The sequence below is a fragment of the Anabas testudineus genome, chromosome 8 (genome assembly GCF_900324465.2).
Source record: "Anabas testudineus chromosome 8, fAnaTes1.2, whole genome shotgun sequence".
Taxonomy (NCBI): Eukaryota; Metazoa; Chordata; class Actinopteri; order Anabantiformes; family Anabantidae; genus Anabas; species Anabas testudineus.
Window position 1 is genome coordinate 10187148 of NC_046617.1, and position 24659 is coordinate 10211806.

Genomic DNA, 24659 nt, shown 5'->3' on the forward strand with positions numbered 1-24659 from the left:
CTGCAGGGCTGCTTCATGTGACTGCTTTATGTTGGACAGGGGTTTGTACTGTCTCAGCAAGCTCAACTATAAACTATAAAAGCCGTTTCAGCTGTGTTACATGATCACCATCTCACTTAACCATCTGTTACAAAAAAGAAAAAACAAAAGTACAAGAGCAAGAGGTTAATCTGTTTAATGAAGCATCCAGCTGGACGCATCATCTGCTCCAGGGCTTTAGTATAATATATACATAAAAACATAATACATACATAATAATATATTTTGCATGCAAATGTAAATTATAATTTAAAACAAATATTAATTAAATGTATATGTTTAGTATACATTTAATTACAAGTCATCATGACTCATGATGAGTCGAGTTGAGATTTTTCCAGACTTTACTTGAAGGTTACGCAACAACGGTGACGTGTAAACGCCAGACGCCCGTGTACGTCATGACGCAGGAAGGGCGTGCGTGGCAGTGGTGGCACATCAAAACTCGATGACAGCTCAGAGCGACTCGGACTGTGTTTGTCAGGGATCTGTAGTTAAACAACTGCGAAAAAGACTCGATAAAGAACGACTTAGCTTGGAGAATTTATCATAACATCGTTACGCTCTTAGCGTAAAAGAAGATATCGAAAGGGAAACGGTATTTGGTGAGTAAAATTAGACAAAAGCTAAGGCTAGCTGTCCGATTTAACTAGCTAGCTATTTGCTTCTGCTTTGACGCTCGAAAACAAAACCGTGTTTCCTGTGTTTATTCGAGACTTCTAGCTAATTTAATGAGGGAAAAGTGGAGTATTTACCTTCTCCCCACCCAGTGAGCTTGTATATTTGTTTTCAGATGTACATTTATTTTGATAAGCTGCGTTAAAGTTGACATAATGCTTGGTAACACACAAGCTAGCCTTAGCATTGATGCTATGTGGTTAATAGGCAAGGAGCGTTTTTTACGTTCCTGTTGAGGATTTAAGGTAAAGATGATATCAACAAGATTTGGTTACTCAGTGTACAGTCATGTCTGTGCGGTGTCTTATTATGTCTCTGCAATACGATCCTAATCGACGTAAGCTGTAGTTATGTAATGCTCCTAATCGTATGTTAGCCTGGCATAGCTAAATAACGGTAGCAGTTATAAACAACCTCTTACTTCTACACTGTTTTCTAGATTATTGCCACTTCTGACATCAACTGTTAGCATAACTTTTAAACAAAAATCTAAACATGGTGTCTTTTCACGATACTGGTAGAAACTAACTTGACTTGACTTGGGAATGACATAGCTATATTTCAGAGCTATCGTTAGCTAGCATACAGTGAACCCTCCCTCCCCAGTGTTTACAGTGAACACTTCATTTGTGTTTGTGTGTATAGAAAAGTAAACTTTTTTTCCCGTTCATCTTTAGGCTGTTGAGACTATTATTATTCTGCAATGGAGTTTCCAGACTTAGGAGAGCACTGCTCTGAGAAGACCTGCAAACGTTTAGGTGAGTATTGTTTAAAGAAATCTTGCTGCTTGTTTATCCTAATGTATTGTTGATTTGTTTCTGAAACCGAAATTCCCTTGATTGTCTTTACAGATTTTCTTCCAATGCGATGTGATGCCTGCCAAGAGGTTTTCTGCAAGGACCACATCACCTATGCAAATCACAAATGCACATCATCCTACAAAAAGGTAAGTAATGACTTAGCACAACTTCCACACTGTTTTGATGCTGTCTAATTTTGTCTAGTTTTGAAAAGGAATGTATGTATTTATTTATTTTTATTTTTTTCCTATTTGCATAGCAATATGTGCAGTGTATATTGGAATAATTCAGTTTTATTTTGTGTATTTGTGTATTTATTTTGTCAAATTTGTTAACTGGAGATTTGGTGAAACAGCATGTCATCACTGGTTGCTTCTCCATTTTGATATCCTGTTGGAAATGACGTGTGTGGTATTCTCTGTAAAAATGTGGTTTCCAAAATAGAATCAAATGACCACGATGGTGTTTAAACTTTGTGATACTTGAGGTTACATGTGACAGGCAAATGTAATGTTTTATTATATTTAACCCTGATCTGATTTTATAGGATGTGCAGGTCCCAGTATGTCCTTTGTGCAACACCCCCATTCCCATCAAGAGAGGAGAAATGCCTGACATAAAAGTTGGTGAACACATTGATCGGGACTGCAAATCAGACCCTGCACATAGAAAAAGAAAGGTGTGTGTTTAATACTTTAATATAAAATTAATGTGTTGTACCTTTACTATTTGATAGATTCTGAATTCTAACAAAATAAATGAGTATTTTTTTCCTATTTACAGATTTTCACAAATAAATGTTCTAAAGGTGGCTGTAAGCAAAAGGAAATGATGCGAGTGACCTGTGACCAGTGTCATTTAAATTACTGTCTTAAACATCGGAACCCACTAGACCATGATTGCAAGACTAATGGGAAACCTCTGTCCAAATCTGGGTGGGTACATTTACACTACACTTTCAGATAATGCTTGCTGATAAAATTTCACAAATGCAATAGTTTATTGCAAACCATTTGATGCCAGCACAGTAAAGGAAATACGATTTAAACTACTCAATTAAGCTATAGCATATTGATTTTTGATATGACATTAACAACTTAACTTTTTTAAACTTTTATTGTTCATTTTAGACATGCTGCTGTAAGAAGGGCACAAGGTGCTTCCTCTACCTCAGCCTATGCTTCTAGTTCATCTTCTTCAGGCAACTCTAGACCTTTTTCGAATGGTATAGGTGCAAATAACAGAGGCCACAGCAGTGGGTAAGCACTTATACTCAGTATTGATTCTAAAAGGTCATTTTCTTTGCTTTATAATTTATAAACTTTTTTGGTTTCTCTTTTTCCCAGCTCAGCCCAGCGGATCTCTGCTTCTGTTTCACCCCAGAATCTAATTCCACCCTCTGCATCATTTCAAGCTGGCATGGTACAGGATTTGTTTTCATAATATTACCTGATTTTGCAGTTACAGTTGGTAAAATGAAGACATGATTGAGCTGCTCTGCTTGAATCATTTCAGACAGAGGAGCAGGCTTTACAAAGGGTTCTGGAGATGTCTTTGGCTGATTCGAGGCCAGTTCAGCAGGCCCCTAGGTGAGCACCATCAAAACCTATGTCAGAAATAATGGGAGTGAGAGTATTTTTTTGTCATTGAAATCCACCTTTTGGCTCTGTAACCAAGTGTTTTTGAAGTGTGAGTGTGGCCAGTAGGGAAAATGTGGAGTGTACCTAATAATAGATTAATCTGATTAAAGTAATAAACAAATGATAGTGCTCTTCTATCAAGGTTATTGAGATTAATGTAATGTTAGCACTTATCTGAGAATAATAAAAATCTCTTTTACCTGTGGTAGTGAATGACTTGAATTCTGTTCAGACGAAACATTTGGGAACCGCTAGGTTAATGTTTCTCAGTTTCAGAATGGGTTTATTTAACTGTAAGATTGAACAACGGCCAACAGAGAAGTAGTAGTATCTGCCATTTCCAAAATCAAGAATGATTTTCCATAAGAAATAATGGGAAGGCACTGGGTTATTGTTTGCAGTTAAAAGTACTGTGCAAATAGTTTGTACAAAGTGATTAAACTGGACTTTTCACCATGGGTCTCTTTTTTGTATTTGTGTCAGCCCTCAGGAGGAGGAGGATCTGGCTCTCGCTCAGGCTCTGGCTGCCAGCGAAGAAGAGTACCGTCGACAGCAGCAGAGACAACAGGTACCCGGAAAGCTTAGCCGTCAGTAGGTTGCTACTTAAACAGGAACAAGTGTAGGTACACCGTTGTCATGGCAACCTATCATCTTTGAACTTTCTCAAGTGCCAGAAAATGAAAGATTAATTAGCAATTAGGAAGTATGTAGGGGGACACAACTTTCTTCCTAACTGTGCTTTCTCTTTCGTTTTAGGAAAGTGAGTCCAAACAGTCCTACTGCAGCCTTTCTTAATCTCTGAAGATCAACCTTCAAGCTGTGCTACTTGCCTACTAGAAACTGCACATCAGCATCCAGGATCAATGATTGTTACATGAAGACAAAGAGATATTGCCACTTTTTTCAATGTAAGCACATACTTTTCCAGCAGGATCTGTAATTTTTAACAATGATTTGCTCTGTATATATTTTATATGCTGATCATGATTAATGCATTATATTACATTACTACATATATGAATATTAAATACATTATTTCAAACATTCCCCATTTTGATTAGCCCATTTCATAAACTATATATCAAATAATTTATTCTACTTTTATTGGGTAGAGTTTGTTTAGAGATGGCTGTTTACTGTATGCGTTCAGTGCCAGTGCGAAAAAGTGGTAATATTGAACACAATGCAGGTCTTTTGCAATTGGTTTTTGCTATTGTGTATAAACTTCGAGGACTTTCATTCGAACTAGTCCAGGCCGAGGTTTGGCAGCCATGACGAGAAAGTTCAGCTGATTTCACTCCAGCTCCACTTTCTTGCTACTGGAGAAGGAACAGTTCATAAAGTGAGGAGTTGTCTGAGATAAAATAATTTATCAAAAATGTTCATATTAACTGAAATCTGCATTTAAGTTACAACAAACTGAATTAGTTCCTGTTTGTCAAATCTGAATGCTATGTTCTTATAAATGTTTTATTATCATAAACTGCTTATGGGCTGTCCAGGGTGTAGCCTGCCTCTCAACCCAATAACAGCTAGGGGTGTTTCAGTAACCCTGCGACCCTTAACAGGAAAAGGTTTATGTTGAGTCTATTTGTAAAAACAAAAACTAAACAAAAAAAAACAGAGATAGATAAAATACATGACTGATGAATTAATACCCCTAGTTGTACAAGTCATTCAGGGTTTGTACAGCAGAGGGCAACAAAAAACCACAGATGTTATTTCATAGCAGGCTGAACGTTTACTTCAGAATGGCTTGTTGGAAAAGATCTCAGCTATTTTGCTATGTCTTACGTGTGCAGGGATTCAGTTTTTATTTTGTACAACATGGTAAATGACCCGATTGTTCTCATGTTTGCATGACGGACAGATAATATAGGAGTTCACTGAGCTGTTTGATGTGACCAACAGAACTAGCTGTTCAAACGCTGCTTGTTGTGACAGTAGCTGACCAAAACCATTTACATAATAATATGTAATAAGTAGAGCTGAAGGGCATGCAGCTACCGGGCAAGGTCTCCTCAACCTGCAGCAATTAGTATGTGTCACAAAATACATAATTAGCCTAATCAGATGCTTGTGATGTATAGTTAATTATTTCACACTTTGTCAGCATGTATCAAGTATTCATCACTGCCATTGTGTAGTGACAAATCCTAGGCCTGGTTTTATGTATTGTGATCTTCTCCTCACATCTCATCTACCATAGAACATGAATGCGAAATATTTTATAGTGGCAAGAAAAAGTATGTGAACCATTTGCGGTTTTCTGGATTAATTTCTAATGAAATGTGATCTAATCTTTATCTACGTCTATAGTATTAACAAATATAATGTAGGTCATTATCTTGTATGTTGTTAAATTTGTATATTGGTTAATCTTTACTAAGTGCAGTCAGTCATGAGAAGACATTGTCAAACATCTGTTACTTTCTCTTATGAGAAAGTGCCTTGTGACAAAAGCTTTCATTATTATCAAAAGGAGGAAATGTGCCACCTAAAGTGGTACAAATAGTTAATGTTAATAATTTAATTAGATTGTTAAAATGATATCTGATATTTCATGCAGTGCTCTCACGTTAGCCCCAGTGCTAACAGCACACTTTGAAGCATTTGTTAAAAAACAGGTCAGTGAGTAAAAGTCGGTGTAAAAAAGGGTTTTATGAGGACAGGGGATCGAAGTAGAAAGCCACATTTAAAAAAAGAGGAATTCCCACCGCGATTGGTGAAAAGGTCGTTTCTCTGGGCGTTGAAAACATTCAGCCTCTGGCATTTTTGAGACACCGGCTTTTCACCTCTGTCTCTATGGATTTTAGTCCAGGTAGTGATGAGGCTTGTTGAGGCACGAGGTTTCATGCACCTGGTCCCCGTGACAGACATCAGACACTTGCCACAAACCACTAGCTTTTTAATCTTAGCAATGTATGGGGACGTGACCCTCACTGAATTAGTTTGAGGCTTTTTGACAGACGCCCACCTGGTGAATTGAGGAGAAATAGTTTCTGAGTAAGCTACATTGATTCTCTATGTCGGGACAAAATGATTCAGTCCTCCTGGCTTTGAAGTGTAGCCGTGAATCCGCTGAATGTCTTCACAGTTGTTTGACCCTGTAGTGACAGTGTCTTGTTAGTGCTGAAATTCTTCCTCACATCTGTCATCAAATAACATCACGGATGTTCATCTCAAAATTCTTACTTTAAAACAACAGATTTTCAAATTGCCATATCACCAAAATACCTCTAAGTGGATACATGATAATGTTAGTTTATAAGAGACAGGGTTATTTCTAAATACATACATAAATAGTTAGTCAAAGAGTCCAAATGATTACATGTGAGGTTTAATTGTTTACTGTTGAAGGATGGTATATATACAACTGGTGTCAGTGGACACGTGTTTCAGAGCTGGAGATTTGTGACCTTGAGGCTGGTGAGGACGACATGGTGCTCTAACACAGCTCCAATTTCCTAGCATCATAAGTGTCATTTTGCGGCACAGCAGGCAAACAGGAGAGTGGTCCAGAATGTGTCCTCGCCGAGTAGGTGCTAATGCAAAAGTTGTGGACAAGTGGGAGAAACCTTCTGCTTAACATGTTTATTTTCAGAAGTAGTTTTTTGAGGGATTTTCACATAATTGATTGCTATGGTAACACGTACGTACGTGTGTGTGTGTGTGTGTGTGTGTGTGTGTGTGAAGCATTCACTAATGCAGAGTGGTCATCTGAGGATTGCGCTTCAGCGAACCAGATGGTGAGAAAATACAGAGTAACTCACCATCTTGCAAACGTGAATCATCTGTACTTGAGACGCCTGAACTGATTCTCCAGCAGCACCAACACCCAAACTACTACTACTGACACCACCAGACATGATTTAAAATGATTTGCTGCGGCAGGTTGATCATTATTTTCTCACCAGCAGTTGCAAAACATAAAAATCATCTTTATTTGTTAATCATTTTCAATCAGTAACGACAACATTTCTTATGAGCATTCAACACTTAATGCTAATTCTAATGTACATTTAGCTCTGTAAAACAGTGCATGTGGTTTATTTCAAATATTTACTGCTCTTACTCTAAGAAGAATTGTGTCTTTTAAGTCATTAGATATTATTATAAATAAAAACTAGTGGGGAATGACATTAATTATAATCATTTAAACACCCAGCTCGTGATTTAATAAGAGCTCTAAAGCTCGGGAGGGATAATTTTATTCTAGTTATGAAGTGTACTCGATACTCACTGGGGCATCAAAGTGGGACACACTGGGCAGGACTAACTGTGACTGAGTGTTATTTATTCTCATGCTAAAAAAGTAGCCAGTGAAACAAATGAATAGTTTACAGGCTTACAGGAGGTCAGAGTAAAAGCTGATTGCAAGCTCTTGTGTGAAATGTCGATTTGCGATGCAGAGGTCAAGTAAATGGGCCTTGACGTCAATAATGGCTGAGCTGATTGAATATATCCTTTTCACAAAGCGAGTACAAGTGTACAGATGAATGAAGGGTGCTGAGATTTACATCATCCTCACCTGTCTGTTTTAATGCAGTGAAGATTTTTCTGCACATACTACAAACAGAATAACTGCAGCTTTGATCTATTTACTGAAAATAATTTGCTCCCCTAAATCTCAACAGAATAAAGACATAGGCAAGAATCATGATTCAACAGTCTCAGCAAAGGGGGAGCATCGTCTCCGACACACCACCATGATCAATACGGAGCCAGCTCAGGTCAGTCAAGCTCAGTCATGGGTGAGACTCCTCTCTGTCTGGGGCCCAATCAAATTAGTATGACAGGGTAGATTATTTTCAGCAGCTCATGCACATCCCTCACCGAGAAATGGCTAAAGAATAATAGAAAGCAGCTTTTGCAAAGAAATGGCTTTTTTACATACGATGGCATATCCTATCTGTTTGTCATCGCCATCGTCATTTGTCCTCTGACCTCTGTCCATCTTCGGCAAGCATTTCATCTAATTGACTGTAAACACAAAGCGCAGCTGCAGCTGACTGAATGTCATTCGTTTTTTTGTGTTTGCTTACGAGGAACGGGCTGAATTAAATCTCGACAGGTTGATGGCGCTATAGCTGAAAAGTGAAAGGTTCGTCAAACTGATTACAGCTCACGGTGAGGAGGACATGGGTGCCCGAACCAAATGGAAATCCAGACAGTGGAGGGGAGACACACCCCTTTCTGGTGACTGTGAATTCAAACAAACAACAAAACATTTAGCATCATGAACCCAGTTACCTTGTTTTCTTCCATCTGATTGTATTGACAGACTAAAGTGGTTCAGAGAGTCAACTCTATTCACAATGTGGAAAATGACTCTGAACTGACCGAGTGTGACTTTTTTACCTTGAAAGATTGTGAAAAGAAAGTAGATAAGCTGTAACATAATAACAGTTTGTTACTGTCACATCGTGGTCTCCTCTGTGATGACACACATGGCTTTGAATCCGAACTAAGTGTGACCCTCCATCTACACCCTGTCTACACTTTCTATGACTATTTTTCCTCCAGTGCGAACATTGCACAGAAGCAGTCATTTGTTTGTGTCACTGTGAGCAGAGTCCATCTGTTTGTTTGAAGCGGTGTTTCTGAGGGTAATCAATGCTTTCTCTTGAGCCGTTATGGGCTTTGCTGAAGGATTCTCCACGGATCCCGACGTGCTTCATTCATTCGGGGTCACAATAAACTAATTCGGGCAGAAGGCATGTCCAACCGCTGCTGTCTGTTTCCTAATAATAGCCTCTTGAATAGCTGTTATTGCTTTAATTCATATAATCATGAATTTGGTTTTATTGCACTGAATCACATAAAAGTGGCCTTGAATGTCAGGCTGGATGCTGTAGCCAACAACGGAAATTGTGTTTTACAGGCTGAATAAAATAGCTTGTAGGGGAAATGGTGAAAAATTATGTTTTACAGCAGCGAGGGGACAAAAGTACTGCATGATGCAGTTGATATACTGACCAAAAAACTCACTGTGTAATCCTAGCGGTCATTGTTGCCCTGCGATCAGGTCGATGGTGGCCTTTCTCCCACTTACACTGCTCAGTCAGACCACCACAGAGTGAGCACAATGCGGGTTATTATTTTCTGGCACCTCTGAACTGTCGGTTTTCAGCAAAGTGGCACTGCTAAAACTCTGAGTAGCTGAAATACTGTCAACTTAAGGCACCTTCAGAAGCTGCACAAAAGGTAAAAGGAGGTCATGTGAAGGAGACGCCTCCGCTCAGCCTCACATGCGTCTGTTTTTGCATCTAAACAGTGTTGCACAATGACGAACGACCTCAGCAGATGCACACACACACACACAGACCAATTTGTCGTACTCAAAAATAAGTCAGGACACAACATCATATGTACTGGTTTCTATGCCAACCATGGGATAATAGTATAGTTCAACCTGGACTGACCAGTGGTGGTAATTTGTTATACTTCCTCTCTGCAATCAAATCTTTTTATTTATTTTTGCTACTGTAATGAGTCTTCCAGTAAAACTTAATATCTCTCTCAACACTCCTCTCAGTCACAGTCCCAGAGCTCACTGCTACTGAAATAGATTTGAGTGTTTGTTCACCTGAGACATAGAACAGACACTGCCAGCAGGTTTGTTTTTTTTTTTTTTTTAGTCTTCATTATAGTGTTTTATACCAATTTAAGGCTCTTCAAACTGCTGTGGTCGGTTCATTTTAGCATAAAATTATCAAGGTTCCATGTCTCAAAAATGTATTTGATGCTTTTTATTTTAACTGAATGGTCTTTCCCAAGCTTAAAAAAAACAATGTTATAGCATTTTAACTCTGCCAGCGGGGTTGTCAACACCAAAGTACGATTCTGTGGTCTATCCTCAGTGCATGTACTGTTTATTAGTATTATTTCAAAACTCACTTGTGCCTTATTCAGTGCATTCACTCCTGGAAATATCTAAAAGGAATGTTTTGAATCATTTGGTTGTAGTCAGTCATTGGACTTTGGTCTCCCAAAGTCATCTCTTTTCACAGATAAGTGCTTCAAGTACTTCAGTAAATATACATCACATACGGCACACAACACCAGGATCTTTCTATTTGTCATAGCTCGTAACTCCTCTCTTCTTTGTGACATAAAATACTTGCAGGACGGGTGATTCATGATTCAATCACTGCAAGCAGCTCTGAAGGCTTCCCACACAGTTTGAGTAAATGTGTGTGAATGTAGTTACAATAGTTCGTCAACTGCACAACTTCCCTGTTATATGTGTACATGTCATTGAAAGTGGTGCTTTTTTTTTCACAACAAAGGATTAAATAGTTTTCTGTCAGGTTTCTGGCTCATAATGGTTCAGTTTGAGAGAAGTGAAGTGCTTTTAAAACGAACTCCACCTCGGCTACAACAGTATAGTTATTTCCACACAGCCTAAATAATCTCATCGGTGCCTTTCTTCTATAGAATATTACCTTTAGTTATTCAGCTGGTGGTAATGACCTGTTCTTAGCCAATTGATCCGTCAGCACAATCTAGACAAGTCTTTTATTTCCCAGTCTGCTCACAGCAGGTTCCTGCTGAAGTAAACATAAGCCAAAGTGAACATGTGGGTTTAACACTTAACCTACACCTCTCATTTCCTCTGAGGCTTTTGTCATAAATAATCTCCTGCACACTGAGTGGGAACCAATAAAGGGGGATCAATGAAGCGGGCAGCGTTCACTCCCAATGCCACTGATTTCTGCTGTTAAACATACAGCATTGAACACCTGTTTTTACACCTCAGAAGAAGACTAATTAAATAAATCAGTCCTTAGCTGATTGATTTGTCTTTTTTGGCATCTTCAGATGAGTGAAGTAAGTTATGTTAAGTCAAAATAAAAAAAGCATGGCTTATCTCAAATAAGCAAACACATTTCACTGATTATAAATACACAATATATATTTTTTTATTAAATACATATACTGTAAAAAATAGTTATCTTGGCTGCATGACACAGTTTCATATCAGTAGAAGGCAGCTTCACTCTGGGAAGATAAGCTCCAAGCGGATGGCGATATCTGGGGAACATGTACTGGTTAACCCAGAAACTTACTGACATAAAATGTGCCCAATACCCAAACACATGCCCACCGTCATTCCTATTACCCGCAAGTCTATGATGAGGGGAAAATTGTCACCAAGGCAACGCTGCACACTGAACTGTTGCCTTGATGCTGCTTTTTTAATAATTCACTAATTCACGGCATTTCTATGTAGACTACTCTGTAAAATGTCATGCTACTCTTTGTGTTCGAGCTGGAAATCAATCCTGTGTTTTCGCCATCCTTTCAAAGTGATCCTTGTGTGGTTGCCATGGAAACATTCACATGAAACAACACCCAGAGGTATTCCTGAATGGTAATTTGCCTGACACCAAGGCCAGAATCAATCATAGTCCAAAGTAGTCTGTTTGTATAAGCCTCTGTTTTCTCATCCAGATGTTCTAAGTGAGGGTGGTCCTGTTACACAAAGAACCAACTGGACTCAACCCAACTTTGCATTGTTCTGTCAATTGTTGAATGCAGCATGTGGATGGAGGTGTATAAAAGTAATGCTAAAAGAGCTGAGCAGTTTCAGAGTCAAAAATGCCGAATTAGGACACAAACATTGAAGAGCGGGTTATGAAAATAGTATTTAACAGCATGACAGCAGTATAAATCAGAGTATTGTAACATAACGGATTTAAAAAAGCACATTTTTGGCTGCTCGGTGTGGACACAATGCTCCATCCTGTCATTTTGTTGGACCGTGTCCCGCTGTTCATTGGCGGATGAGTGTCCGACAACCTGTCAGACTTGTGTTTTCCAAAGAAAGAGATGGAAACATGTCAGATCGAAGACGGCGAGATTGCCTCTGAACGTTTCTTGATTCAAAATTCAGGATCTGGAGCCAACTCGGAGAGAGCAGTCCACACCAGACCCTGGTGTTTCAGCTAAATGTTTTCTACTCGCACTAGAACATACTGGAGAAGACGGCGACACCCAGGAACTCAAATGACTCATCTGAGAATACATTTGAACCGTTAAGTTACACAATTAGGTGGAAAAGCTCTGTCCTTTACTGAACAGCACCACGTTGTTGGGATCTTACCGGTGACAGGTGATGTTTTGTGGATACTTGACAGTTTGGCGAATGGGTGAGGGGCTGGAAATAATGTACAATGACTGGGTTGAAAGAAGCTGTATGTACTGTATTCTCACTACTTGTATTCGAATACACAGGTTCATCTGCAAATGCATCAGGAGGCAGTCAAAAAACACTGTAATCATTCCGCTAACAAACATTTTAAAACCAATATTGATATAGAAACCCACCGTTTCATGCATTTGTGTCATAGACCTACAAAATTGCCATTAAAGGGCTTTTTTAACAAATGTATTGGTCATGACTTGATGAATCACAGCTCTGAATAACATGATTGATGGCATTAGTCCTGCCGACTAATTCTCTGTGCTCATTTGCGTCGCCTTTATGCTCTTAAATTGTTTGAATGACAAAAAATCTATTTAACAGTTAACCACTCTCTGACCCTTCATTCATCTCTGACATATTGTGATGCTAATCCCATTTACTGTTTGTTTGTTTTGTCTGTTTGTTAGCGTCCCTGTTTCGCAGAAGCCATCCTATACCTGCAGGGTGCATGTAAAAAGATGCACAGCGGCACTACAATTCAACACAACTTACATCCCTCATAATCACAAACACTGAAAGAAAGAAGTCAGCTGTTTTTCTTTGGATTGAATTTGTCCCAGCTTTGGGGAATATAAACTGCTTTTCTGCAGCATATCTGGTAAAATGCTAATGTTTTCTGATGCTACAACTGATACGTTTTTCATCAAGCCAGTACATATATGTACAACTGAGTCTCTGAGCCCCAAGAAGCAGATTTGGTGCCCAAACAGCAGTGTGATGCTGAAATCTAGTGGGTTAATATGAAGTGTGTTAATACATGAACTTATTATTTGTTCTGAAACATTAGTTAAATAAGAAATAGGAAGAAAACATGATTTAATGTGCCGGTTGTTAAATGAACAGTAATTGTGTCTAAACAGCTGTTTGATTAAAATCCAGATTTCCTGTCACCCTGGGGTTTTTATAGAGTAATATTTGTTTTACACTCCACCCGATGTATTTTTGAGCACTGGCACTAACTAACTAACATAACTGATTAATTAGAGCTCTAATCATCTGCACACAGAGTGTATTATTTATACTCCTGAAATAACCAGCTCAACTGAATCATGCTGCCTCTCAGCAGACAATAGTTTCACTCATTACGAAACAACACGTTGAGGATGAATGCACATGTGAAGGCCACTGCCACATTTGAAGACAGGCTGATTTGGGTGCACGCGTGCAGACTCTTTATAGGGACCTGACAATGTTGCTATAATTTGGAAGCAAACCTCCTGCTCATTGTGCACAGATCACCGTGTGCTGCAGCCGCCATCCATACCTTCGCTCCACAATCCTCTTCTGCAGTGAAGTGTGAACATTAAAGTGAATGTGGAGGAGGAGTCCTCACTAGGAGGAGAGGGGTGGGGGCTGAGGAGGAGAAAGAGTAAGATACCAGCAACACAGCCAGATACCAATGTACACTGGAAGAACAGAGGCTTCGGGGTAGAGACTATGAATATCTTAATAGAGCAGGTCTGTGGGGAGTGTCGTACCTAATCTGAGCACAGTGCTGAAGCTTTGGATTCTGTCCAGCCATCATCCACCCGGTACGTTTATCGCACTGCATCTGCCTGATCTGCATGCTGATTCTGCTGTTTGTGCAGGATACAAGTAGGATATGGATCTATAGGATTTTTGCAATTTAAATTTAGCACTTTCTTTGGAATCGTTTCATTATACCTTCCAGAAATGTCATTGCTGCTTAGCTGACATCTTGGCTGAAGTTTGGCTCTTAATCTTAGCCCCACCTTGGGTAGATTTCAGATCATGTATGATTCATCCATAAGCTGTGCTGCTTATTGATAAAGATGCAAACTCTGCTGGTGCAGTGTGTTGGCTCTTCTGTGCCGGCTGATCAGTTTGAATGCTGAGGCTTCTCCTGTCCAACTGTGGATTGTATGTGTGCTACATCCTCATCACCCTTACCCTCCTTTCTGCCTTTGCTGTTTTTATCACTCGTTGTTTTGTCTCCAGAAATTGTAATTATATCATAACCTCCCTCACACCGAGCTCAGCCAAAGTCTGTAAATTGCACAGCCTGTCAGGTCTGACATGCTCTATTACCAGCTCATACAGCCCTTGTATCCTTGTTTTCTCTCGATCCCCCCATGAGACTTTTGCACAATTTCTCCACCGGCTGGAGTTTTAGCCCAGTATTTCACTGCAGCAGGATATTTAATATCAGTTTAGATGATCTTTCCGAGCCAAAGTGCCTGATGAATTAGCGCATGGACACAGAACTGAGAAGTAAATTCCCCTTGAGCATGAAACCAGCTGCCTCTTTATAAGGTTAATAAAAATACATTGCCACCTTTATTATCTCTATTGCAGAGTGTCATTTATTCATCATTGTCATTGACTGTAATCAGCATATCCTCTTTATTTTACTCTCAGTCACGATTCTAATTATGCAGATAGACTGGAAGCAGAGTTTATGCTCAAGATCTTCAAAGTTTAATAATGTTTAATAATTAATTTTGAGATGGTTATTACTGAGATTTGAGGGACAGAATTAAGTTTAAGAGTGTCCCACATAAAGTAATGATATCTCACAGTTTATCATCTACATTTTTATTCCATGTGATCTAGCTTTCCTGTCTTTAAAAGACGACATCTCAGTGATAGATTTCTTCATCATATCTGCAGGGACAGCTGCTTAAAGAAAATCGAATCAGCGCATTTACACGGATCCGCAATCTGTTTTGCCTAAAAATGCAGTCATGGTTTTAGATGAGGTTTACATGTGTGTGTTGTTATCAAAGATGTGGGCTGTTTCCTTTTTATTGTCACTTCCATGGCTGGAAATTGCAAATGCAACATTAATTCAGTGGTGGTAATTAAGATGATAACAGGTACAGATGTAAACGTCTGTTTTAGATGATAGCTTTTCTCCTTGATTTGGATTTTGTTTCCACACAGAATGGCTGTGACAAAGATACTTTAAAGATTTGGATTTCTTTAGATACAAGAGGTAATGTTACACTAGATGGTCGGTGAACAAGTCTTCCTCTGCATTTCATTTTAATCCAGATTTAGCATAAAAGATTTATTCAAATTCTTTTTGAGGAACCACACTGCATCTACTTCACTTTTTTTTTTTTATCCAGCTGACCTGTGACCTGACACTGTAATTTAATATGCAACGGAGTCTGCTGTTCTCAGATCCAAGAAATGACTAGTTCCATATGAATATTTCCTAAATTCTTATCTTCAAATTCAATCATATTTATTAGTTTTATAGAAATCAACATGTTGACAGCTCAAACCTTTGCTACCACACAGGCTATATTTCATATAAATTGTACTTGTTTATTTACCGGCCTTGCCATCGGACACACTGAAACCCTGTTGCTAAGCCTTTAGCCTCCATTTCGACTATTAGCAGGATTTTGCTTGATCATCATCAAGTTATATTTTAAATACCTTATTCCAAAGTCTCTGACAGGATGTTTTGGTAAGAAACCTACGCAGATAATTTTGTTGCTAGATAATTTCACTATGACCTCATTATATGGCTCTGATAAATAGCTTGTTTGAAATTGCAGCACCTGCCCCCAAAAGACCCTCTGTACGTCAATTAAAACAGCCAAACAAATATGCTTTACAGACATAATTCAACAATTTTATCCGGAATTGAACTCTTCAGTGGGATTAATTGAAATGTTTGGCTGAAGAGACGCACGCTGTGTGTGTCTCTTCACTGTGACTCATTAACCTCAGCATCAAGAGCAGCTCTTTACTTTCAAACCCCAATTTTCCATCACTCACCATCCAGCAACATGATAATCTTACATGAAAAAATGCCCAGGAGTGCACAGTGACGTCAATGATGACTTTATGAACCTGCAATGCGTCATAAGCTCTAGTATGACATTGTTACCGTTGTCATAAATTGACAAAAAATAAATCATGGTACCCATCAATAGATGATTACTTATTATTACTTATTATAAAGTGTTTCTGGCTAAAAGCAAAAGGTTCCCAGTAAAGATGGACTTTTTTTTTCATTTTCACTCCATGCACTGAGCAAGATGAGAGCACTCAGACGGCTCTGGGTTTAAGACACAATTTCATAGATTGCAGAGTAGAGGAGCTGACTTGGTTGCAGTAGATGGACTGGTCCTGAAGAGAATCCTCTGAGTAGATCCACTGCACTGCAACCAAACTTGTTAGACTGAAAATATTCCCAGTACACAGCTGACAAAATGTTGCGAGCCAATTAAAAAACCTCCCCTTAGTACTGTCTAATTAATATGTGTGACATGACTAGACTGGGGATTAATTGGATAAAGAAATCTTGTGATGCATGCAGGCTTGTCAACTTTACCGTGTCATTAAGCCCCGTCTGAGTGAGCTCCTTTGTCATTGTGTCAATAATGTCTACCGGTGCATAAGCCCAAAGAGAACACGAGGAACACTGGTTTGAAAAATGGTATTCTCTGGTGAGGTGAAGACTTCCGGCTCAAACAGCCAAAGTTCAATGATAGTGAAAATAATTTGTTTACACTTCTATCTTCTGTTGTCACATTTCAGACCTGCAAAATGTCCGACTTTGAGGATTTCAGCAAGCCCGGAGGGATGGCAAATGTTTCTGAAAGCTACCAGCTGAACCCCACCAGTGTGATTGTGTCTGTGGTCTTCTCCCTCATCTTCCTGCTGGGCACCGTCGGCAACAGCCTGGTGCTCGCCGTGCTGCTGAGGAGCGGACAGGTTGCGTACAACACGACCAACCTGTTTATACTCAACCTGAGCGTGGCCGACTTCTTCTTCATCATTTTCTGCGTTCCTTTCCAAGCCACCATCTACTCTTTGGAAGGCTGGGTGTTTGGCTCCTTCATGTGTAAAGTGGTCCACTTCTTCATCAACCTCACCATGTACGCCAGCAGCTTCACGCTCGCTGCTGTTTCTGTTGACAGGTAATTACTAATTATCCATTCCAAAACAAAAAAATATTTGATTATCCACAGCAAACAAAATATAATTTCCACTCAACAGGTGACATTTGAAAAAGTGGTTTTAAATTAAGCATGGTTGGGGGATGCTTTTCAAAAGCAGTTCTTTATGCTGCAGCTAAGGGCTATTTAAATCATTAGTTTATTTGCCCGTTATTTTTGCACTTATTGAGTTGATTATTTATTCCATTAAAGTGTCACCTGTTTTCAAAGCCTAAAATGATATCTTCAACTCAAACTTCCAATGATGTGTTTAAACTGATTTCCAAAATCCAATTTGATTTGCAATGAAATAGAACAAGAAGACAAGCAGCATACTGAGGAGCTGCAACCAGAGAACGTTTGGCATTTGTTGCTGACACTGTAAACGACATAAACACCTAATAATGAATTATTAATTAGTCATCAGAAAAGCTGCTGATTAATATTGTGTGGATCCATTCCTGTTGCGCTTCTTATAAATGAGTAATTTTTGCACTGATATACCAATGTTGATGAATTATTTCAGTAATTCCTTTTCACGTCTTAATTAATTTCTTCCCTTCAATTCATATTTATGGAAATGAATTACTAACTGTGCCCTCATATTATTCAATTAATTCTTTCAGTCTAACAGCTGTAGTCAGCAGGTACTCCATTTGTCTTCTCCACTTGTGCAGCCAGTTGGTTTTAGAAGTCATGCAAAGTGGAGATCACCTCAGTGCAGCTTTTAACTGATTGCAGTATGTAACTACATGTATCTTGAGGGTCCAATCATCTAGACCATGAAGACAAAACATAATTCTGAGCTTGTATTAAATCAGAGGGCACGTAGGTGACTCTGACCTCAACTGGATTGTCTGATGAGACCAAACTTGAGCTTCTGGGATGTCAGACTAGATGTAATGATAAACACATCATGACAAATACACCAACCCAATATGATTAGTCAAAGCTACACATGCATGTACAGTATATAGTTATTGTTCCATAGTGACTGAGTCAGAGCCCAGACTTCAATTAAACTGAGAATGCGTTGCCAGACAATCCCTATGAAACCTGACAGAGCTTGAACATTCAGATATTACTTTTTATATATTTTGTCACTTTGACATTAAAGAGTCTTTTTTCTGTTCAGTATAGTATATGTTAGTATAAACAAACCCAAATCAAATTAACCATGATTCAATGTTGTACAAACATGAAAGGTGAACACTTCCAGTGGGCATTGCACATGGTTGTATGTTAGACTGTGGCTGTTAAACACAATATTGAATTGCCTCTGACATCTAAAACATATTTATAGATTGAACAGCATGTTTATAAAAACAAGGTTTACTTTAAAATTCATTGAACATTATGTAATTCTAGGGCAGAAATTATTAATTAAGGGGAACAAATTTAGAACGTTGAGTATGAGCCACTAAAAGGAGAAAATATATAGTTTTTTCACTGTACACATTTGAGGGAGAAGTTTAACTTATTTGTGGACACATTAAATTATTTTTAAGGGTATAAACAAATATTTAAGACACTTAAATAATGCATGACTTAAGGTGATTATTGACTCATCATGAATGAAAGATGTTTAATACAGGATAATTCCTGTTATTCACAACTGACAAATAATCATGTCAATGTTCCACCAAATGTACTGAATGCCTCTCTGAAAGAAGATGCACCTAGTCCCACATAATATTAAGCAATTATATTTAATCACACACTCTCAGATCCAAACCTGATGCCGCATGATCCAGTGTTTTAGGTGGCATTGCAATGTGAGGTTCTCATCAAAAACCAAAAAACAACTTCTAACACTGAAAGAAACAGCAGAGACATGTTAAGGTGTCGAGTTCAAGCTTTTTTCTAAGATAAGATAAGATAAGATAAGATAAGATAAGATAAGATAAGATAAGATAAGATAAGATAAGATAAGATAAGATAGTCACAACATAATACACATATGCATCAGCATTAATTAACAATTGCTTGAGGCAATAAAGGAGTTTTTATTAGGTCACACTTTTGTATGTTCATGCTTTTATTAATTTTGTTTACTGTGTTGTTAAATTGTTTCATGATAAAATTGCATTTGATTCATCACAAATGTTTTTTTCTCATCTCAAGATAAAACAGCACCATGAACACCAAGACCCCAGAGGAACACATTAGTCAAAGGCCCATAAGACCTTAGAACGACTCTGAATCTCTAATGGAATATCTTATGAGAAAGCCATGCATGATCCCTGGCTGAAAATTATATCCCTCACAGAGTAAGCTCTAAGCCATCATTAGAATTGTTGGGCAACATTATCACCTCCGTCAATACAGACCGAGTCGATTTGCAGCTGCCCTCTGCAGCAGACACCCTCTGTTCACGCTGGCTGTGTTTACACTTTAAAAGATTCAACGTGCTCACCAGCCAGACATTTCCTCCCGTCTGGAAAAGAGCAGGTACATCTCAGTCGAGAGGTTAATACATTTCTGCTGTTCTCCTCCTCAGTTCCTGAAAAAAACGATTACACCAGGAGTTCCCAACAGTACTTTTCAATCACAGCTCAGCCTGAGTAGACAGCAGGACACACACTCGCTCATTTGTTGCTGCAATGTGCGGAGGCAGATTATACAATTACTGTGGTTTAATGTTGGAAAAATGTCCACAGTGAAGATCATTTTACATAAAGCGTAACTATTTGGTTTTATTGCATTGTGTCTGGGAGTTAAATTGCACCACCACGTTGAAAACAAATGTACATGTGACTAAGCAACAACAATAAAAAATCCAATCATAGACTGTTTACTAGTTAAACCTGCAGTCTTAAAAATTGAGAAGAAATCTTTGGAGATTTTTTGCCTCTATTTTTTTATGTGTATGTGTTGAGGCTGCAGCTACGTGTAATGTATCAAACAATCAGGAACAATCCAGTATGATCAGCCTCCAAACTAAAACAAGGTATCAGCTTTAATTCCCCTTTCATGTTGAACATAAGTGTCCCTGGACCAATTTCAGTCATGTTTCAAAGACCTGAGAGGCTGTTTTGCTCTTATTCTGGAGAGCTGGCTGAAGAGTCCAGTAAACATGGACAGGGGGAGGACATGAATTCGATTTGCAGCTTTACCCTAAATCCCTGCTTTAGGCAAATGCAGCTGCAGTACCTCGAATACTGTTTCTCTCCGTGAGCATTAGTTCATAAAGCACCATGTTGAATCTTGCAAATAGTGTTCAACAATGAAGACACTTGGCGTGATGCTGAGGCAATAACTTTGGTAATAATAAAGGAAAACAGTATGGTATCATATTATTGGAAGAGACTGGTGCAATAAAAAAATCATCATAATAACACCTGGGGCACGTTGGGATTTGTGCCTCAGCAACATCAAAAGCAATGCACAAGACACGGTCATGTTCTCTGCTATTGTCAGGGTTTAACCAAGAGAAGCATGCAAGATCAGATCCTATTGAAAAGCCTGGAACAAACCTATCTGTGATTACTGCAGCCAGGTTGACATATCTCCCTGAGGATTGTTTTTATTCAATAAAACTCGCATATGGCTGTGGTGTGAATTATACTATTACAGAACCTTCAGCGTGGGCAATGATGGTCATAACAATGGGTGTGGAGGTGGCTGCAACCTTGGTGGATATTCCCATGACATAAAGATTTACTCTCAGTGATGTTTCCAAAATTCATTATCATGTCCTCTTCAGTCCTGCTATAGTCCCGCTAGACTGATGTCTGAAACAAGCCATGGAGCAAAAAGGATGTCAGACGTATAATTTGTACACAACTGAAAATGTGTGGTGTGATGATTTATAGCAGAATTAATTTCAAAATGTAGTTACAAATTCACAGATTTCAAATTAAATGAGTTCTTTGAGTAGGCATCTTGCATCTTTCAGCCAATCACAATTTTTAAAAATGGACAAAAATGTATAAAATGGGTTTTGGCATAGCAGCTGGTAGAGTAATGACGGTATTTATCATATACTACCACACCGGCTCAGTGTTTCCATTAACGATAATAACATGTGAGTATTATTATTATTATTATTATGTTTGTAATTGTAGATATCTGGCCATTCGCTACCCACTGCGCTCAAGAGAGCTGCGAACCCCTTGTAATGCAGTGGTTGCCATGGTGATCATCTGGGGTCTTTCCCTGGTCTTTGCGGGTCCATATCTCAGCTACTACGACCTGATTGACTGGGCCAACAGCACTGTGTGCATCCCCGGCTGGGAGGAGCAGAGCCGCAAGGTACTGGACACATGCACCTTCCTGTTTGGCTACGTCATCCCCGTGCTGATCGTCAGCCTGTCCTACACTCGAACCATCAAGTACCTGTGGACGGCCGTCGACCCTCTGGACGGCATGTCCGAATCCAAGAGGGCCAAACGCAAAGTCACCAAAATGATCATCATCGTCACTGTGCTTTTCTGCATCTGCTGGTTGCCGTACCACGTGGTGATCTTGTGCTACCTGTATGGAGACTTCCCTTTCAATCAGACCACGTATGCCTTCAGGCTTCTCTCCCACTGCATGGCCTACGCCAACTCGTGCGTCAACCCCATCGTGTACGCCCTGGTGTCCAAGCACTTTCGCAAGGGCTTCAAGAAAGTGTTCAGCTGCATCCTGAGTAAAAATGGGAGGAATAAGGTTCACGTGGTTCACGTAGCCAACACTGTTCCTGGGTTTGAAGCGGGCTCGACGGAAGTGTCGCAGATGAACGAGGAGAACTTAAGACAAAATGAATGTGAAATGATTAACAGGCTGATTGAGCCAAGAGAAGCCACAGTGACTCTCAATTTGCCCTCGCAGCGACAGACTTGACAAGCGATTCAACCTTACTGAGAGGTCTTGCCTTATGTAAATGACATTGCAGCTAACATTTAGATAAAAAAGATCCATGCATTGAAGTCCACTACCAAAAAAAGTGTTAGTTTCATCCCTCATAATATCCACTAACAGCTTCGGATGAAAGGGTTTTACTCAAAGTGAACATTTCTCAGTGTTGCCTGTGTCCACCTTTTGCCTTAACTGTGGTTTGCACTTTGGTATTTTTATTTATTTATTATTCTTTTCACCATTAGAGGATCCACATTATCCCAGCACTTTTTAAGAACAGCACAGAATGTCTCTCATGCATCTCTCACCTTTCCCCTTTCCAATTAGTCCCAAAGATTTTCAGCCATCGTCATCTCTAGGGAGAAGTGAGTTCTGTATGTCAGCGCCATTGGTTATTCATTTGACTTTAAACAGGATTTAATGCAGGTTTTGCAGTCGTGGTGCAGCTCATGCACATAAGTCAGAAGGAATCGCAATCCTCTGTAACGCGCTTCTCTGTGAAGTCCATCCTGTGCTGGTAATGGACAGGCCAGTCGGCGACACACCCCGGTATTTCCACAGCATGCTCGACGGTATGTCCTGTGATCGTCTGGTGTTTCATTTTGTGTGGTCTTTTTTTCCCCACATGAGCTCAGCTGCATTTGCAGTAATTGAAGTGAATAAACCTTTTTTGACTAGTTTTGAATCTGCTAGTCTATTTTCAAGGTTGCTGTTTTTCTAAGTGGAGCAGTATGTTCTTGGGTCTGCTTGTTTTGTATCTTGCATGCAGATGCTGTTCTGTTCTGTCAAGATATTATATTTAAACTATCTACATTATAATGTAAACCACTTCAAGAAAATAGTTTCTAATTCAAGACTCTGACATTAGAGAAAAAACCTGTTTTTTGTTGTAGGCTTTTTTGGACCCCACCTACATGTTTTCTTGCTTTACTCGTATTTTGATTGTGTTCATGGCATGTTTCTCTTTGGTGTGATATACTGTATATTTCAATTATTATGTGAATCAGTGAGTCAGGAGCATTTGAGAGATGTGTATTTTTAAAAATGTGTATTTTATGTATTTAAAAATTTACAAGCTGTGAAATGATTATTGTCTTTTGCCTGGTTCATTTAGTTTCTCTCTCTCTCTAAATAGAAGCGGATCTTGAATCTCTCCCTCTCTCTCTTTCTCTCTCTCTTTAACTGTAAACTCGTGTCCTACCTCAGAGCTGTAAAATGGAAAGAAAAAAAAAATCTTGCCTCTTACCTGTGTTCTCTTCAGATAGTGTGAGATGCAATTTTCCTCTGGAGAGACTAATTTCTAAACGTTCTCCCTTGCACTGAACACTTCCCCTGTGATTTTGCTCTTTGCATTCAGTATTTACTCATGTCTCTTTGTTCTGTTTTCATCATGTATGTAACACTCCATACATTCTAAGAATATATATATCTATGTATATAGATATATGTATATAGATAGATAAATAGATAGATATTAATCAGAATGTTTTAGCTCACAGTGTAATACATATTTTAATGACCAAATAAAATATTTTCTGCTGTGATATCTTAGTGGAGGTTGTATTTCATTCACACCATGCAAAGTGTGAATCAATTATTTATTATCAAACTTCTGTTCTTAAAGTAACATTAAAGGGGTCATATTATGCTTTTCGCTTTCTGAAGTTAACGCTCATGCCTTTGTGGATTTGGGCGCCCTGTGTTACAGTCAGAGGTCCAGAGTTTGAACAGAGGAAGCATGCTGGTGGGTAAATCCACTTTGTTCTCAAGGGTTTTATTCTAAATGCTAAAGTGTGGAAGGGCATAACTGGACTTATATTTGTGTGATGTTATGACTGCCACAGGTTATTGAGAAAGCATTAGATAGCGACAATGTCAATGACAGCTGTTTTGGCATAGTTAAGCCTACAGGAAGACTTCCACGAGCTGGCCAACCAAACTGTTGCATAAAGAGACATTATAACTTGTATTTGATTTTTTTTTATCTTGAAAATCTTATGATGTTTTTCCGGTGAATCCCCTGGTTAAAATATACAGCCTGAATTAAGCATAAAAAGGTTACTCATGTACAAAAAAGTAGTTTATGCTACACAAGCTCCATTCCCTAAAGTGTTTCATTAATTGATTGCTTAGCTTGAGTGCCGCACAAAAACAGGGCACACAAATGAAAACGGTATCACATAGTTAAACATAAAACCTGTAAGCTCACTGAAAATGTATAACTCACAGCCCAAAATCTTTATCTTATATATTATTTCTTTTATTGACTTTCATAGGAAACAGCCCAGTCTTATTGATACTGCACACAAACTTGCTGCTGTATTTTGTTGCTGTTTTCTGCTGCAGCAGCAAGAGATGATATTAATGAGCATATGCACCACAACAGAGCAGATCCCCATGGGATTCCTCCTTCTGTGGGATATGAAAGGAGAGCCAGAGGCATTAAAGACCAAGCTGCACTTTAAACAAGACACTAATGAATAAATTAAGCTCTTGTTGTCAGAAAAGGAAGCAGGCCCCATTGGCATTA

At 38.9% G+C, this 24659-nt stretch overlaps 2 protein-coding genes across 4 annotated transcripts; both read left to right on the forward strand.

The window, feature by feature from the left end:
- Nucleotides 1-457: 457 nt before the first annotated feature.
- zfand2a (zinc finger, AN1-type domain 2A) lies at nt 458-4054 on the forward strand. Its single transcript, XM_026359432.1, has 10 exons — nt 458-644; nt 1395-1475; nt 1569-1663; nt 2065-2196; nt 2301-2452; nt 2648-2776; nt 2864-2939; nt 3033-3106; nt 3641-3725; nt 3914-4054. The coding sequence occupies exons 2-10, from the start codon at nt 1421-1423 to the stop codon at nt 3950-3952; spliced, it is 837 nt and encodes a 278-aa protein (XP_026215217.1). The 5' UTR covers nt 458-644; nt 1395-1420; the 3' UTR covers nt 3953-4054.
- On the forward strand, nt 3994-23533 carry galr2b (galanin receptor 2b). 3 transcript variants are annotated; one of them, XM_026359411.1, is made up of 4 exons: nt 3994-4065; nt 7795-7890; nt 16887-17269; nt 21355-23533. In XM_026359411.1, exons 2-4 carry the CDS (start codon nt 7867-7869, stop codon nt 22112-22114), a joined length of 1167 nt encoding a protein of 388 aa, XP_026215196.1. In that variant the 5' UTR covers nt 3994-4065; nt 7795-7866; the 3' UTR covers nt 22115-23533. The 3 variants fall into 3 exon arrangements, with proteins under 3 accessions (XP_026215196.1, XP_026215187.1, XP_026215205.1); XM_026359402.1 differs by lacking the exon at nt 3994-4065 and adding an exon at nt 5673-6906; XM_026359420.1 differs by lacking the exons at nt 3994-4065; nt 7795-7890 and adding an exon at nt 13790-13900.
- Nucleotides 23534-24659: the final 1126 nt, after the last annotated feature.